Source organism: Equus asinus, chromosome 27, assembly GCF_041296235.1.
Source record: "Equus asinus isolate D_3611 breed Donkey chromosome 27, EquAss-T2T_v2, whole genome shotgun sequence".
NCBI classification, from domain to species: Eukaryota; Metazoa; Chordata; class Mammalia; order Perissodactyla; family Equidae; genus Equus; species Equus asinus.
The window spans coordinates 2,127,248-2,145,661 of record NC_091816.1 but is presented as its reverse complement, the minus strand read 5'-3'; the positions used below and the strand labels follow the sequence as shown (position 1 = coordinate 2,145,661).

The window sequence follows — 18,414 nt, the reverse complement described above, 5'->3', positions numbered from 1 at the left end:
TCTGCTTACTCTGTGCTTTGTAACCCCTTTCTCCCTTTTTTTTTCAGGTATGAGGGCCTTCTTGAGGATTTCTTGTGGGGGCAGGGCATGGGTCTCATGGCTACGAACTCCCTTAGCTTTTCTGTATCTGGGAAAGTTTTTATTTCTCCATCATATCTGAAGGATATTTTCACTGGATAGAGTATTCTTGGCTGAAAGTTTTTGTCCTTCAAATATTTGGATATGTCATTCCAGTCTCTCCTAGCCTGTAAGGTTTCTGCAGAGAAATCTGCTGAAAGCCTGCTCGGGATTCCTTTGTAGGTTATTTTCTTCTGCCTTGCTGCCCTTAATATTTTTTCTTTGTCATTCTCTTTTGCCAGTTTCACAACTATATCCCTTGCAGTAGGTCTTTTTACATTGACATATTTAGGAGATCTGGTAGCCTCTTCCACACGGATTTCCCTCTCTTTCCCTAGGTTTGGAAAGTTCTCTGTTATTATTTCTTTGAACAAGCTTTCTACTCCATTCTCCTTTGCTTCTCTCTCTTGAGTACCTATAATTCTTATGTTGCTTTTTCTAATTGAGTTGGATATTTCTCATAGACTTTCTTTATTTCTTTTTGGTCTTAGTTCTCTCTCCTCCTCTATCTGGAGCATTTCAACGTGTCTATCTTCTATTATGCTGATACGCTCCTCTGTGATGTCTGCTTGAGCATTCAGGGAATCCATATTTTGTTTTATCTCTTCCACTGTGTCTTTCATCTCCAATATTTCTGATTGAGTTTTCTTTATAGTTTCGATCCTTGTGACATAGCTCCTGAACTTGTTGAATTGTTTCTTTACATTCTCTTTTAACTCATTGATAATATCTATTTTTTCTATTTATCTATTTGTCTGTTTTTTATTTATTTATTTTATTTATCTATTATTTACTTTTCTATTTATTTTATTTATTTATTTATTATTTATTTATTTTTTCTATTTGTCTGTTATCTATTATTTATTTATTTTATTTATCTATTATTTATTTATTTTTCTATTATCTACTTATTTATTTTTCGATGATATCTATTTTGAATTCTCTGTCATTTAGATTACATATTTCTGTGTCCTCAGGACTGATTTCTGGGTACTTGTCATTTTGTCTCTGGTCTGGAGATTTAATATAATTTTTGATACTGCTAGAGGGCGTGGCTCTGGTTTTGTGCATTGTGGTATTATTTGGTTGCAGTTACCACCTATCGCCACTGAGTAGGGGTCAAGAGCCTCATATTCTGAGCCCTCTACCTTCCACAGAGATGTGAGGTGCTGGAGCCGGCGCTGGGTGGGTGGGGGTAGGGGCGCTTTCTTCTGCATGCTCTCAGGGGTTTTTGCTCTGCTTTCACTATCTGCTCTCCTGAGGTGTTGGCTTGATGAGGTCACCCCTCGCAATAGCTTTCAAACCAGTAGAGGGCTTCCTTCTAGGCTGCAAGAGCCCTTGGGGATCTTTGATGTTCCCATGAATGAACATCGCCTCCCCCCCTTCCTTCCCTCTCGGAGGCTGCCTTCAGTCCCAGATTGCAGTGTTTTGGGGAGAGAGCGAAGTTTTCTCTTACCCCTTTCCACCTCCTCTGAGGGGGCCTCCAGCTTCTCTGCCCTCCATTATATGGCTGTGTGGGTCTCTCAAACATCTTTTGTGTTGTGTTTGGATGTCCTCTGTTGGAATATGAATGTCTTTTTCATTGTATGTTGGAGGGGAGAGATTACTGGGAAAGCTCACTCCACCATGATGCTGACTTCACTCCAGAAAAACAGTCTTTAAAAGATATATTTGGAGCAGGACCAGCATGTATAGAGTAGTTAATGTATGCCAGGCACGGAACTATATTTGCTTGAAATATATGTGTCATCAACTCTAAAAAGCATTTTTTTCACAGTGGGATATGTCTTTGCATCAGTGGCATGTTACAATTACAGTAGGTCAGGTGGTAGTTGTCTTACAGTTGCCATTTGCATGTATGAACTTGGTCATAGCTGTCATTCAGTTGAGCTATGTACATTTGGTACTACCGATGTTGAGTTTAATTGTCTTTTAAAATCTCTTCAGGGGCCAACCCCACGGCTGAGTGGTTAAGTTCACATGCTCCACTTCAGCGGCTCAGGGTTTCACTGGTTCGGATCCTGGGCACAGACATGGCACCGCTCATTAGGCCACGTTGAGGCAGTATCCCACATGCCACAACTAGAAGGACCTACAACTAAAATATACAACTATGTACTGGGGGGATTTGGGGAGAAAAAGGAAAAAAAAAAAGGAAGATTGTTAACAGTTGTTAGCTCAGGTGCCAATCTTTAAAAAAATAAAATTCAGAATCTTACCCTTTGATTTGACTTGAAACAGAAATTTATTGTGTACACATAAAGGCATAGAAACAGAGCAGGGAGCATAAATCTAATATTGGTCAAATAAATATTTATTGTGGAGATATGCCCATAATTCCATATTTTCTTTCAAAATAACCACCAAATTCTCATGGGTCATAAGAAAGGAATACACCTACAAGTAGGTGAGGTTTCCTGTTTGTTGCTGCAAAAGGTCTGTCTATCACACATGCCAAGCAATGCAACTGAAGGTGAGAGAAATGGCCAAATCTCTCAGAACAGCTGAAAAAATTCGAAGCAACAAGAAGCTGCTATGACTAATCCGTTCGTTATGCAGGATTATTGTTAAGACATTGTGCCATAGTTCAATTGATAGCGTTTTTTTCCTAGTGGAGCATAAAGTAATGGTGTTTCTTACAATTCAATGGGTTTAAGATTGTTAAAATACAGTCTTCCATAGTCCTCACAACAATTCTAATGAGGCATCCTCATTTTATCTGTAAGGAAACTGAGGCAAGGAGCACTTTAATAAGCTTAAATTAAATTTGACCTCCTTGAGAGGGCCAAGAAATCTTTTAAAAGTGGATTTCTTGGGGCTGGCCCCATGACATAGGAGTTAAGTTCCACATGGTCTACTTTGGATGCCCAGGTTCATGAGTTCAGATCCTGGACACAGACCTACACCACTTGTCAGCCATGTTGTGGTAGTGACCCACATACAAAATAGAGGAAGACTGGCACAGACGTTAGCTCAGGGCTAATCTTCCTCAAGCAAAAAAAGAGGAGGATTGGCAGTGGATGTTAGCTTAGGGTGAATCTTCCTCAGCAAAAAAAAAAAGTGACTCCTTTTCTCTAGGAAGAGTTGGCTTAGGGAGTGGGGCAGAAGTCAGATTTCTCCCAACACAAACTGCTCCCTGGTTTGTTGGAATGATGGTTCCTATAGGATGTTGTGCTCCTGCACAAATTACTGTGCAGGAACATTGGGATGTCCAGAGTTTTTAAAAAGCTTTTTTATCATGGAAAATTTGACAAATGTACAAAAACAGGCAAAATAGTATAGTGAATTCTATATTCTGTTTTCCCAGATTAAAATATCAATATATGGCCAATCACGTGTCTTCCTCACCTCCTGTTTTATTAATGAAGCAAATTTCAGATGTCATAACATTTCACCCATACATACTTCAGTATGTTTCTCTAAAAGATTAACCCTCTGTTTTTTCAACATAATGATAAGACCATTATCATAATTCTTGTAGAATCCAACCAAGAGAATGAAACTACACAGTAGTTTTAACAAGGAAACTTTATATAAGAGGGAATTGGCTTCTAAGTGGTAAAGAAAACTAAGAATACAGAAATAGAGAGCAGCCACTACCCCAATGGCTGAGGCAGAGCACTTGAGGAAAGAACAAGTCTGGAAAAGACCCCCCTCCACTCCACTGCCCTGGCTAAGATCCCAGCCTCAGGAGAAGGTGTGGTTGTGGCTGTCCCCTGCCTGGTGGAGAAGTTTGTGGAGGTGCTGTGCTGGCAGGCCTCTCTGGGATGCTGCTCTCTGGATGCTGGGAGAAGCTGTCCATGGAGAGTTGCTACACCACACAACTCACTGAGAAACTGCCTACAAGGGTGGTGTGGGGGGAAGTCACCCTTTGGGGTTCCAGGGATATCTTCCTGCTGGTTGCCACACACTCTAGGAGCCACCAAGAGGAGCACACCAGAGCCAGGAAGAGCCCCTTCCTCCTCCAGTGTCTTTCGTGTTGCCTGTGACAAAGCTTAAATTTGTGCCAGCTAGCAAGGCAGAGATGCTCCAGTATCAAAAACAAGCCAGTGAAGGGTGGGTTTGGAATTAAGAGGCAACAGATAATCTGCACAGTCCACCCCTTTGACTTCTCAGCTTCCATGTGCATCCTTCTACATACATTTAAACTTCGTACAACTAAACTCTGTTTCTACCTAACAAGATACAGCTACCCTTCATAGAAATGAAAAAGCTCTCACCTTTTCCCCCAAATCAAGAGATTCACAGACCCAACAGTCACTGTATCCATCGCCAGCTATATTAATTACTCTCCAAATTCAGTCACACTAAATTGTAAAGTTCATCTGCAACAACTTGTATATAAAATAATATTGGGAAGAAGGAGAGAGAAGAAGAAAATGGATAGCATATACAAATAACATACATAATAAGCAAAGAGAAAATACACAAAGCTACAGCAGTCTTTGTTTCTGTAACTAATACCTATGTTTTCCACGAGGCTGTAATTGATAGCTATGGCTTTCTTTTCCCACTACCCATTCCATATTTCCCCTACCCTGAGCCACAACCTCAGCTGGTCAAGATTCTTTGCTAGCTGTAGTGATTGAAATCTTAATTCATAACCGATCCAAGTCCAAAAGCGTACACCTTTTTTTTTTCTGTAATTTTATATTAATCTTAACTATTGCACTTGAAAGTGCCAAGAGAAGCCTCAGAGAATCCCCTGGATTCTAGACATGGTCCTCACTGCCCCAATTGTGTAGCAGCAACTCAATTTCTCCTTGGAAATCAGGATCAATCATTCTAATCAGTATATTGTCTTTTGGCCTGCTTGCTCAGTGGTGTAAGGAACCCAAAATGGCCAGGTGGCAGTCTCATGTTTCAATTCAATGGGACCATTGTTATGCTGCTGGTTGAAGTGTTCCCTCCTTGGGCACTAAGACCTCTGGAGCAGCAGAGCTCAAGGTTGCCAGTGTGGGGAGCAAAAATTTTGGAAGTGGGTTTTTGTATATATAGTGAGAGAAGTCACCCCTACTTTCACCCTTTTAGTCCTAAACCTGTGTATTCTCACTTTGAAGGAGATAGAATCATATAATGATCTTTGATTCAACATATAGACTGCATCCCGGAAGACAGAATCCCATCATTTCGAGATGTGTCCCAACTGGGATTGTAACCGAGTCTTCATTAAGCCATTCCAATTTCAGTTATGCCTGCCACGTCTAGATGATAGGGTATGTGACTGGACTTCCTGTGCTGTGAAATGAGTTCCTTGATCAGAAGCAACTCTATAGGGAATGCAGTTCTGTGAGTCCATGAGTTCTACGGTGCTGGCAGAAGCAGACAGGGAAGGCAGATCCACATCCAGACTACGTGTCTGTTCTAGCGAGGAATGATAAGGATGAATCTCTGCTCCTTCCAATATAATGAAACTGCCATCATTTGGCTGGCTTGTTTCCTGGGAGAGTTGTGCCGTAATGCGGGTTCAGTGTTAGTCTCTGTTGGCAGGTTAACAGTAGCATTATCCAGGTCAGCCTGGATAATGGTAAGAGGAAGTTCATATTGTTGAGCCTGTGCATTCTTCCATCCCTGTCACCACGGCCACTTTGTTCATGGCCTATTGAGCAAACAGTGGGGTGACAAAGAGACTGACTGACGTCCACTCACTAAGGAATTGTGTCAGTCTTTTTATTAAGAATCTCCCGTGCAGTGGATATCCTTTGGTGGGCGTCTACAAGAGACACAAATATCTTCAGTCTGTGCCCATTCTGATGGGTTCATCCACATGCCTCTTCTTAGGATTTCCTTGCCACCAATCTTCTGGTCCCATTTTTTCCCAAGCCCCTGATCATCCAGCCAACCCCTGAGTGACAGCCCGTGAATCAGTGTAGATCCACACTTCTGGCCATCTCTCATTGCAGACAAAGTGGACAGAAATGCACTGCTCAAAGTTCTGCCCACTGAGAGGATTTTACTTCACTACTGTGCCTCAGAGCTACCCCTGAGGGGGCTGTAGTGCTGCAGCGATTTACTTTCAGGTAGTATCAGCATGTCATGCAGAGTCAGCCATAAACCAGGCTAGTTTTTTCTTTAGTCAACTGGCCATAAAGAACACCCCAAGAGGCCACAGGAATGGATTGAGGGAGAGGAAGCGAAGGAAAGGGAGTCAGTGTTGAAGGGGTCTGAGCCACCTGCTCATGCAACTTACTCATACCTTGTGGATCCTCCCTCCAGGCAATACCCACATCACCAAAGAGAACCAGCATTCTGACCTCTATCACCATAGATTAGTTTTGCCTGTTTGAACTTCATATAAATGTAGTCATATAATATGTACTCTTTTGTGTCTGGCTTCTTTCCCTCAACATTGTGACTGTGAGATTCATCCATGTTTTGGGTCTGTCCATTTCATGCAGGTCTTCTGTAAAGCTTTTAAATAACTTAAATATTTTCCCCATCTAGATCATGTGCATTAAAAAAATTCCCAGACACTTTGCAGTTTTGTTTCATTGTAACTTCGGTCATTTTTCAGTGTGTTTTATTTCTACAATTTCTTTTTTATTGGTTGTTGCTATTGGAAAAGAATTAATTAATGTTTACAAGTCAATCATATATCTGAGAACCTTACTGAACATTATTACTTCTAACAGTTTATCTTGACTGTATTGTGTTATCTATACAAAAGTTACTTTCAGCTGCCAATAATTATAGTTTTGTCTTTTCCCTTCTGAGCCTGAAGCTTTTTATTTCTTCCTCCTGTCTAACTGCATCGGCTAGGATCTTTGGTGCTGTTTGTACAGTTGTGACGATAGTGGACATCCTTGCCGTCTTCTGAGACTAAAGTTTCCCTGTCCAAAAGGATGTTTATGTGGCCTTTTGGCAAAGAGTCTTTATCAAGTGAAGGATATTTTCTACTATTCCAGTTTTCTGAGCCCTTTAAAATCATAAATTGGTTTGAATTTTATCAAATGCTTTTTATTTATATATTGACATAATCACGTGATGTATTTTATCCTCTATTCCATTAGGAATTGCATTGTTAGATTTTTCTAATGTTAAACTGTTCTTGTATTGCTAGGATAAACTCTACTTGCTCATGATTTTTTAAAATAGACTTTAGTTTTTAAAGTAAGTTTAGGTTCACAGCAAAATTGGGCAAAAGGTACAGAGAGTTCCCATATACGCCCTGTCCCCACACATGCACAGCCTCCCTCATTGTCAACATGCCCATCAGAGTGGTACATTTGTTACAACTGATGAACCTACATTGACACATCATTATCATCCAAAGTCCTTAGTTTACATTAGGGTTCACTGTTGGTATTGTATATTCTATAGGATTGAACAAATTTATAATGACATGTATCTACCATTATAGTATCATACGGAGTAGTTCACTTCCCTATAATTTTTTGGTTTAAAATTCACTTACCTAATATTTTATTTGAGATTTTTACATTTATTTAATAGCTGAAATGTGCTTATACTTTATGTTGATGGCTCATAAATCTACAGTTTTATTTCTAAACTTCAAATTTGTATATCTACCAGTGGTGAATGTATCTAAATATTTCAAGAACACTGAATTTATTATTTTCCCCTCCCCAAAACTTGTTACTTGTGTAATTTTTATTTTAGGTATTGGCATTGCCATCCACCAAGTCCTATAAGCCAGAGATTCATGATCAGACTAGACTCTTCCATTTTCCTCACTCCCGCCTATTTCTCACCTCTTTAAAAAAAAATTTCCTCTCTCATGCCTTGGTTTCTTAAATAGTCTCCCTGCTTTCAGATTACTTTCTAATATCTCCAACTTAACAAAAATTCATCCTCTCCGGTGTTGCTAGAGCGATTTTACTAAACGAACATCAGACAGTGTCACTGGGCTACTTAAAACCTTCGAGTGACACTACAGCACCTAAAGATTAAAGTCTGGTCTCCACAAGCCAGCATACCTGATCCTTATCTTGGTTTCTAACTTCATACCCCACCGACTTCCGTACAGTACTTTACTTGCCCGATATACACTGGGCTGTTTCTTCTTTATGGAAAGTTTTTCACTTCCCTCACCTAATCCAATCCTTTTCATCCTCATTGGTGGCTCTTCCTGTTTTCTTGGCTGATTCCATGACATCTCCCTGACCTCTAAACTAGTCAGAGCCCTGCTCCCCAGTTCTCTCCTCTGCTCCATCCTTAGTGTAAAAGTGATTTGATCCCACCTCACGGCTTTAAATACCATACAATGTTGATTCTTTCAAATTTATAACTCCAGCTCAGATCTCTCTCCTGAACTCCAGAATAATACACCCAACAGCCTCTTCAGCACTGCTGACTGGATGTATAATAGACCTCTCACATTCCAGAAGTCAACTGATTTGTCCCTCCCAAACATGCTCTTTATAGTCATCCCATCTCCTTAAAGGGCAGCTCCATTCTTCCAGTCATTCCACAGCAACGGAATAGAGAGTGCCTGGGTGTCACTCAGGAGTGTGACAAGGATGGGACTACTGGGCTGAGACTTGAATGATGACAAGAAGGCAGCCAGGTAAAGGCCTGAACAATGAGAGGAAAGCCCAGAAGCAGGTACATGTGTGTACTAAATAATGACACGTATGTACTGAACAAAGGGGAAAGTGGCAAGAAATGAAGAAGTAGGAAGTAGGAGAGTTGAAGTAGGAGGGTTGGCAGGAGGGAGATGAGGCCTTGTGGGCCATGGAAAGGAATCTGGATTTTATTCTAAGTGCAATGAGAGGGTATTTAAGCAAATGAACGACATATTCTGATACACGTTTTAAAAAGCTCACTCTTGCTCTATTTGAAGGATGGCCTGTGGCAACAAGAGCAGAAGCAGGAAGCTCACTGAGGAGGCCATGGCAATAATCGGGAGCCAGACCACGGTAGATTGGACGAGGATAGTGGCAGTAGAGGCAGTGAGAGGTAATCCAATTCAGAACATATATTCTGGAGACAGAACAGACAAACTTGCTGATGGATTGGATATGGGGTGTGAAAAGAGCAATTAAGAATGACTCCTGGTCAGGTGGGATTCATACCAGGGACACAGGGATGGTTCAACATCTGCAAATCAATCAACGTGATACACCACATCAACAAACTGAGGAATAAAAACCACATGATCATCTCAATAGATGCAGAGAAGGCATTTGACAAGATCCAACAGCCATTTATGATAAAAACTCTGAACAAAATGGGCATAGAAGGAAACTACCTCAACATAATAAAGGCCATATACGACAAACCCATAGCCAACATCATACTCAACGGGCAAAAACCGAACCTCATCCCCCTGAAAACAGGAATGAGACAAGGATGCCCTCTATCACCACTCTTATTTAACATAGTACTGGAGGTCCTGGCCAGAGCAATCAGGCAAGGAAAAGGAATAAAAGGAATCCAAATAGGGAAGGAAGAAGTGAAACTCTCGCTGTTTGCAGACGACATGATCTTATATATAGAAAACCCCAAAGAATCCATTGGAAAACTGTTAGAAGTAATCAACAACTACAGCAAAGTTGCAGGGTATAAAATCAATTTGCATAAATCAGTAGCATTTCTATACTCCAGTAATGAACCAACAGAAAAAGAACTCAAGAATACAATACCATTCACAATCGCAACAAAAAGAATAAAATACTTTGGGGTAAATTTAACTAAGGAAGTGAAGGACTTATATAATGAAAATTACAAGGCCTTTCTGAGAGAATTGGATGACGACATAAGGAGATGGAAAGACATTCCATGTACACGGATTGGAAGAATAAACATAGTTAAAATGTCTATTCTACCTAAAGCAATCTACAGATTCAACGCCATCCCAGTCAGAATCCCAATGACATTCTTTACAGAATTAGAACAAAGAACCCTAAAATTCATATGGGGCAACAAAAGACCCCGAATTGCTAAAGCAATCCTGAGAAAAAAGAACAAAACGGGAGGCATCACAATCCCTGACTTCAAAACATACTACAAAGCTACAGTAATCAAAACAGCATGGTACTGGTACAAAAACAGGTGCACAGATCAATGGAACAGAATTGAAAGCCCAGAAATAAAACCACACATCTATGGACAGCTTATCTTTGACAAAGGAGCTGAGGGCATACAATGGAGAAAAGAAAGTCTTTTCAACAAATGGTGCTGGGAAAACTGGAAAGCCACATGGAAAAGAATGAAAATTGACCATTCTTTTTCACCATTCACCAAAATAAACTGAAAATGGATTAAAGACCTAAAGGTGAGACCTGAAACCATAAGGCTTCTGGAAGAAAACGTAGGCAGTACACTCTTTGACATCAGTATTAAAAGGATCTTTTCGGACACCATGCCTTCTCAGAGAAGGGAAACAATAGAAAGAATAAACAAATGGGACTTCATCAGATTAAAGAGCTTCTTCAAGGCAAATGAAAACAGGATTGAAACAAAAAAACAACCCACTAACTGGGAAAAAATATTTGCAAGTCATATATCTGACAAAGGCTTAATATCCTTAATATATAAAGAACTCTCACAACTCAATCACAAAACATCAAACAACCCAATCAAAAAATGGGCTGGAGACATGAACAGACATTTCTCCAAAGAAGATATACTGATGGCCAATAGGCACATGAAAAGATGCTCATCATCGCTGATCATCAGGGAAATGCAAATCAAAACTACACTAAGATATCACCTTACACCCGTTAGAATGACAAAAATATCTAAAACCAATAGCAACAAATGTTGGAGAGGTTGCGGAGAAAAAGGAACCCTCATACACTGCTGGTGGGAATGCAAACTGGTGCAGCCACTATGGAAAACAGTATGGAGATTCCTCAAAAAACTAAAAATAGAACTACCATACGATCCAGCCATCCCACTACTGGGTATTTATCCAAAGAGCCTGAAGTCAGCAATCCCAAAAGTCCTATGCACCCCAATGTTTATTGCAGCACTCTTTACAATAGCCAAGACGTGGAAGCAACCTAAGTGCCCATCAACAGACGAATGGATAAAGAAGATGAGGTACATATATACAATGGAATACTACTCAGCTGCAAAACAGAACAAAATCATTCCATTTGCAATAACATGGATGGACCTTGAGAGAATTATGTTAAGTGAAATAAGCCAGCAAGAGAAAGATAATCTGTGTATGACTCCACTCATATGAGGAATTTAAAACTATGGACCAAGAACAGTTTAGTGGATACCAGGGGAAAGGTGGGGTGGGGGGTGGGCACAAAGGGTGAAGTGGTGCACCTACAACATGACTGACAAACATTAATGTACAATTGAAATTTCACAAGATTGTAACCTATCAATAACTCAATAAAAAAAAAAACACAACAACAACAACAAAAAAAGAATGACTCCTGGGGGCAGCCCCAAGGCTGAGTGGTTAAAGTTCCATGCACTCTGCTTCCACGGCAGGTTTGGATCCCAGGCGCTGACAAACTCCTCTCATCAGACATGCTGCTGCAGAGGCATCCCACATACAAAATAGAGGAAGACTAGAATGGATGTTAGCTCAGGGCTAATCTTCCTCAAAGACAAAAAGAGGAGGACTGGCAATGAATGTTAGCTCAAGGCCAATCTTCCTCACCAAATAAAAGAAGGAAAGAAAGAAAAATAGTGGAAACTTTAAAAGGACAGGATTAGAAGGCTGGAAGTATATGTCCCCTCAAATTAACAGTGGTTAAGCTGGATGGTGAGATGATCATTGATTTTCATTTTCTTTTCTCCTTTAATACATTTTTCAACAGCAACTATGTATCATTTTATAATAAGCTTTGAATTTTATTTACACACAAAGCAATTGCCTGGAATTAGCGGTTCAGTACGAACCCTAGGAGTTACATTTGTAAAATAAAATATTGCTGATGTCACATTTCCATTTCTCAAGCAGAACTGTAAATTCGTCAGCTAAAGGTCATCATATTATAATGATAATTTCATTGCTCAGAATCTAGGTTGAGCCCTTCTCCCTTCCTAGTGGTTTTTTCACTTTGGCTCCTACCGCAAAAGGCAGGGGAATAAAAAATAAAGTATCTTTCGACATTGGTTGCCATATCTGCTAAAAAGTTTTATATGGGGGGCTCTGCTGTTGTCAGCTTGTTTCATCCCAGGCTCCTGCGCACCCTAGTGCAGACGTCCGCCGCAGTGTGGACCGCACCACACTCTTACTGAAAGTTTTGACAGTAACTATGACGCCGGGGTTGCCTCGTGTCACGTATAAAATACGTCACGTACTCAGTAACTATTATTGTGCAGATACGATACGTGCATGAGAGCAGTCTTCAGTATCCTGTCCCCAGCCTCACCATCTTATATACTCCACCATCTGAAGTTCTGACATCAGAGTCAAAATCGGACTCCTCTTTTCCCCCTTCTAGGGAGAGGAGTGCCGAGAAGCGTACCGGGTGGGAAAACAGACATAATGTCTTAGGCTAAGAATCCTGGTCTTCCCAGAGGAACCCCACGGGGTGTGGTCCTGAGGCGTCCCTCTGCCCCCTGCCAAGTCCGAGTTCCGGCCGGGTTCCTTCCTCACTCTGCCCCACCCTCCAGGTTTGCTTTTCTTGTTCGCTAGGGGAGCGCCGCCCCGGCCCCGCCCAGCCCCGCCCGGCCCCGCCCCGCGTGACGTCACCAGCGCGCCGCGCGCCGCGCCTCCTGTCAGAGGCAGCCATTGTTCCGCGCGTCGCGCCGGCTTTGCCGGGTGGGTGGGTGCTACGCCCTCTTCGGGTCCCGGTCCCACCTTAGAGCTGGGAGAGGGGGCCAGTCCCTGGCCCTGAGCCCTCTGCGGCCCTCAGGCGCAGGCCACCATGAGCAAACGGAAGGCGCCACAGGAGACTCTCAACGAGGGAATCACCGACATGCTCACAGGTCAGCCCCGGGCCGGGCGCCGCCGGCTTCCTTCTCCTTTCCTCCCACCCCATCTCCTTCCCTTCCTTCTCGCGGCCCGACCGCCCAGGGGATGGGCTCGGCCCCTCGCAGCGGGGAGTCTTCCGTGCGGATCTTCCTTCGGCGCCAGTGGCTGATTGTCAGTCCTGCTGGTCACTCGGGTCACCGCCTGGCCTGGCCCGTGTAGAAGCCGGGGGTCACTGTCCGCTGAGAGGCTGTTTCGTCCGCTTTCCGGGAAACTCAGTTCTCATTTGTTTGCTCGTGGTTCTTGTTCACCTGAGCCTCTTGTTACCTTTTCAGAACTCGCAAACTTTGAGAAGAACGTGAACCAGGCAATCCACAAGTACAATGCTTACAGGTGGGACGGTGCAGCATGCTCTGGTAGCATGCGTTCTGGGACGTGTGGCAGTTAACAGGGCTGAGGGTCCAGTGGATATTTGGACCATCTGCAAGAGGAGGAAAAACCAGGAACTGAGGGTATTGACTCTAGTGGTACCTTTCTGCGGCATTTCTGGGAGAATTTGGGCAGAGCTGTGTAGGATCAATCCTGAGCAGTTCCCAATTCTGATTGAAAATAGGCTGATATGTATTTTCCTCTCATCAGACGTGAATTACTGAAAATGCAGTACGATTTTAAGCCATAATGAAAGACAGTGGATGAAGTCCGTGCTGTCAAATAGATGTGATTCAAGAAATGAGGGCTTTCCAGCTGGTTGGTCTGTGGCTGATCCTGTCACGTTTTTGGATCGGGTTCTTGTTCATCTCACCAGGAGCCTTATCCTAGCCATTGTTGCCATATTCCCCTGCTTCTGCTCCTTAGCCTATAAACACACCCAAGTCCTGCAGTTCTTAAAAGCAAAGTAAAGCAATCTTCTTGACTTTCCTCCACCCTCCAGCTAGCACCTTATGTCTTTCCTCCACTTTACAGTTATCCTTCTTGAATAATCTGTGTTTCTTGCCTGGATTTCTTCATCCCAAGTCATTCCTTGTCTCATTGCAGTATAGTTGCCAACCTGCCATTCTTCTGAAAATGCTCTCAGCTACATCCCATCTTACTGGACTCTCAGTGGCATTCACCACCACCTCATTCCATTCGGGTCTTACTGTTGACTTCCGGGATGCACAACCTCCAATTCTTTCACCTCTTCTAAATTATCTTTTTGTGTTGGTGCTTCCCAGAGGTTTGCCCATAGCCCTCTTTTCTCACTTTCGTGCTTTCCCTGGCAATCTTACCATTCTTGGCTTTGGATACCAGTTATGTCAGTGACTCCAAATCTCTATCTCATTGGACTTTTCTCTAGATTTCTTCACATTTAGGCCTATATTACCTTTATCTCTACTCTTTCAAAACTCCCTCCCCTTCCCACTCAACATAATTCAAAACTGATTACACTCTCTCTTTTCCTTACCTCCTTTGACTTCCTGTGTAAAATAATTGTACTATCATCCACACATTTGAGGGTCTAGAAATCAGAGAGTGATTCAACCTTATATTGTATTTGAGTCACAGCAGGCTTCAGAGAGGAGATGTTTAGTTTTGAAGGAGCCCATCAGGGAATTAGTGAGAAGAAGAACAATCTAGAGAAAGGAAGCAAAATGTGCCAAGGCACTGATACATGAAGGGACATAACATTTTCTAGGAAGTCAATAATTCAGTTTGGTTATGGGATAGGGTCTAGAAAAGCAGGCGTTGCCCTGCCGCCCCTGCATGCTCCTCCCACCCCAGTATACATCTCTCTTGATTGTGGCCAAAGGATTCTTTTGAAAATAGTTACCTGATATTGTCATTCTTCAATATCAGCTAATTAAATATTTCCTCTTTATCTTGATAAAGCCCAGCTTCATTGTGGCATACAAAAGGGCTTTCATGGTCTAATTCTTCCCTTTCAGGCTTTGTCCCATAGTACCAATTATCTGGAACTACTGCCTTTGATGAAACAATTCCCTCTACAGACTGCCCTCAACCTACCTTTCCAGACTCATCATCAGTAATATCCTAATAGAGAAGTTGAAATCCAAATCTAAAGGTTTATTTGTGCTAGAATAGAATGAAAAACCAAGGATCCAAAGACTATCCAGTATTTATGCCTTAGACTTAGATGTACTGTTACTTTTTATCACCATCACTGCTAAACTACATTTAACATTGAAATTATAGACAGGATACCGTCAGTGAGCTCCTAAGGTGTACCCAATCTGCCACCAGATTACTGAGCTGGATGTGTGGAGATGGACGAGAATCACAGGTCACTGCTTTATGCGGAACTGAAATGAGAGCAATGGAAAGAAAGGAGAACTGAGAGAACCACTTCTAAAAAGAAGACCGCCCCTCAACCCCAGAACATAGGGGAATGCAGGGAAACCACGGATTTAAAAATAGCCATCCCTAAGCCAATTTGGCATCTAGTAGTTCAAATGCTACTAGGTGACACATTTTTATGAAAGAGAATTATGAACAGCTTCTAAAAACTATTAAAACAAAAAAGGCCCAATGATATTTTCCACTTAATCCCAAAAAGGAAAGGCTACTAGTTTCCTGAATTTCCCTAGTTTTACGTATATAGTTAAAATCACATTATCTGCAAGTGTAAGGATTTCAAGGTACTTCTAAAAGTTAGAAATGAGGGTGGTCTGTCAGCTTATTTGAATTTTTAAGTTTTACATGGGTGTGGAAAATTAGTTGTCTTGGTGAAAGTTTAAGCTGCATATTTGCTTGTATGTGTATTCCAGTTTAAGAAAAATTAAGACCTCGCTGGATTTCTCATTGATTTTCCCTTTTTTTGTTCCTTTAGAAAAGCAGCATCTGTGATAGCAAAATACCCACACAAAATAAAGAGTGGAGCGGAAGCTAAGAAATTGGTAAGTTTAGTGAGCAGGTTGATTGAAGAATCCACACATTTTTATTTATCTATTTATTAAGATTTTATTTTTCCTTTTTCTCCCAAAGCCCCCCGGTACATAGTTGTGTATTTTTAGTTGTGGGTCCTTCTAGTTGTGGCATGTGGGATGCCACCTCAGCGTGGCTCGATGAGCGGTGCCATGTCTGTGCCCAGGATCCGAACCGGCGAAACGCTGGGCTACCAAAGCGGAGCACGCAAACTTAACCATTGGCCGTGGGCCGGCCCCAAGAATCCACACATTTGATGGGTTCCCATGAAACTAAATTTGCTTCTCTGAAGCTGCCTTGACCCACACAGGATTTCCCTGCTCCTGATTTCTTGAAATAATATTAAGGCTGTTTCAAGCATACTTTTTCAAGCTCAAAATGTTTTTATTGGGGGAGGGGGTAGATTAAAATTTTTTTAAATATATGCAATTACAGTTTTCTTCCTCTACGTTGCTGTATATATATGTACTCACCCTCACAGTGAATTTCAGCTTGAGTGTTAGTCCTCAAGAAGGGTATGGTGACAGAGTTGTACTAGCATGTCTGATCCCCAGCTGTTTTTTTCCTGATGGCCAGGTATAGAAACTTAGGTGAGTTAGTGAGAGTTAGTATTCCCAAAGAGATATCTACTAAAGCTCCTTTGTATATTATGGCATTTAGCCCTGTTCTCTGTAATTTCTCTGAAGTCCTGTGTGCTAGTAGTGTCACAGTTTGTAGAGGGTCACATCTCTTGGTAATTTGTATTAACATTGCTAAGAATATCCTAGGAAAATCTACCTATTGATATTCAGATTGTTCTAAATCTCACTAACAATTCCAAGTTCCTCAAAATTAAGGACCATGTCTTTTTCATCTTTTGTTAAAGATGTCAAACTTACGTGGATTTTGATTAGTCCAGGTCCTGATAGTTATCACCTTCTTCTGTTCTTTACCCATTTGTGCTTCACAAAAGCCCTCTAGAATTTAGGTATTAATATTTGATTGTGCTTAATTTTCTTGTGAGAACCTTCAGAGTATGAACCATAACTGTCCTTACATTTTCACTTTCCAGAGTCCAGAATTTCCAGAATTTATTACCATAAATCTTGTACATCTTATGACTGAGTGACAAATTATCCATATTAATCATGTGCCACATCTTCACTTGAATTTATTATTCACTACAAGTTATGCTGTGCTGTGTATATAGGGTTTAAATCCTTTGTGCAATAAACAGTTCTCAACATCAGTATATCCTCCCCCAATAGACTAGCCAAGCAAGTTATAAATACACTAGACTTCAATTCTGAGTTTCTATCTTGGTGAACTGACCCAGTGTTAACCTCTGGAGCCACTTCTGCATCCATTCTGTTCCCCTTTTATCCCTGTTGAATTTCCTTTTTTATGTTCATTGTAAATAACCTGCTCATTTATTAGAGGCAAACTTCTGACAAGCTCTAATGCACTTCATCCCGAATCTGAGCTTATGGTATTTCCCTAGAAAGAACACAGATGTATCCAAAATTCCTTATAAGACAGGACTTAATATGAAAATATCTTATTATTCCTTTTCACTATTATTTTAAGAATTACAGACCTACTCTCTGGTGATGAGTGCTTCTCAATAATTCTAGAAATCTGAAATTTCCAGAGTGTTTTGCCTTTTATTCCTTAATGTTAGGTGTAGAAAATAGCCTGGGCCTACACTGCTTTAGGTCAGTGTGTATCTTCTGACAGAGGAAATGAGAAACCTAAGCAGGTCCCCTTTTCTAATCTATTCTGCTTTCTAAATCTTTTGTTCATTTCTATCTGGTAATTGCTACTTTCAAAACTTGAATATGCATGCAGTAGTTTTGGGACACTTATTAAACATTAAATAAATCAAGAATATAGAAGGGTGAACTTGGGCCTAAGAGACAGTAGGAAATAACTGGCACACATGTTGTTATGCATGTTGAACGTTTAACTAAAAAGGGCCAATAAACATTAAAGAAAGTTCTACTTCACTAGTAATCAGAGTTGCAGATTAAAACAAGATGCTGTATAGTGCCTATTGAATTATGAAATATAATGTGCACTGTGGATAAAGATGTGGAAAAAGACACTTCTGTACTGCTGATCAAAGTGTTGGTTGTTTACAGCCTTTCTGAAGGATAGCGTGGCAGAATGTTGACAAGATGTATATATCCTTTGTTCCAGCAATTCCACGTTGAGGAGTTTATCCTAAGGAAACCAATAGAGATATGTGTATACAAGGATACATTCTTTTTGAGCACCTCTATGCCAGGTATTCACCAGATGCTAGGGATAAAGTAGAGAAAAGACAGGATCTCTGCTCTCTTAGAGCTTGTATTCTAGAGCAGTGCCATCCAGTACGGTAAACGTGAGCCACATTTTGCTGTTGAGCTCTTGAAATGTGGCTAGTGTGACTGAGGGATTTTTAATTTTAACTAATGTAAACTTAAATGGTAACATGTGGTTGTTGGCTACCATATTAGACTGTGCAGTTTTAGAGCAGTGCTTCTCAAAGTGTGCTACCTAGACCAGCA

General features: G+C 41.2%; 1 protein-coding gene across 1 annotated transcript in view; it reads left to right on the top strand.

Moving 5' to 3' along the window:
• The first annotated feature begins 12,728 nt into the window (after positions 1-12,728).
• Positions 12,729-18,414, top strand: part of POLB (DNA polymerase beta) — a 31,440-nt gene continuing 25,754 nt past the window's right edge. Inside the window, exons 1-3 of the mRNA XM_014837786.3 lie at positions 12,729-12,981; positions 13,300-13,357; positions 15,792-15,858. Coding sequence (XP_014693272.1) covers positions 12,921-12,981; positions 13,300-13,357; positions 15,792-15,858 — 186 coding nt within the window. The 5' untranslated portion in view covers positions 12,729-12,920. The remainder of the gene's footprint in view (positions 12,982-13,299; positions 13,358-15,791; positions 15,859-18,414) is intronic.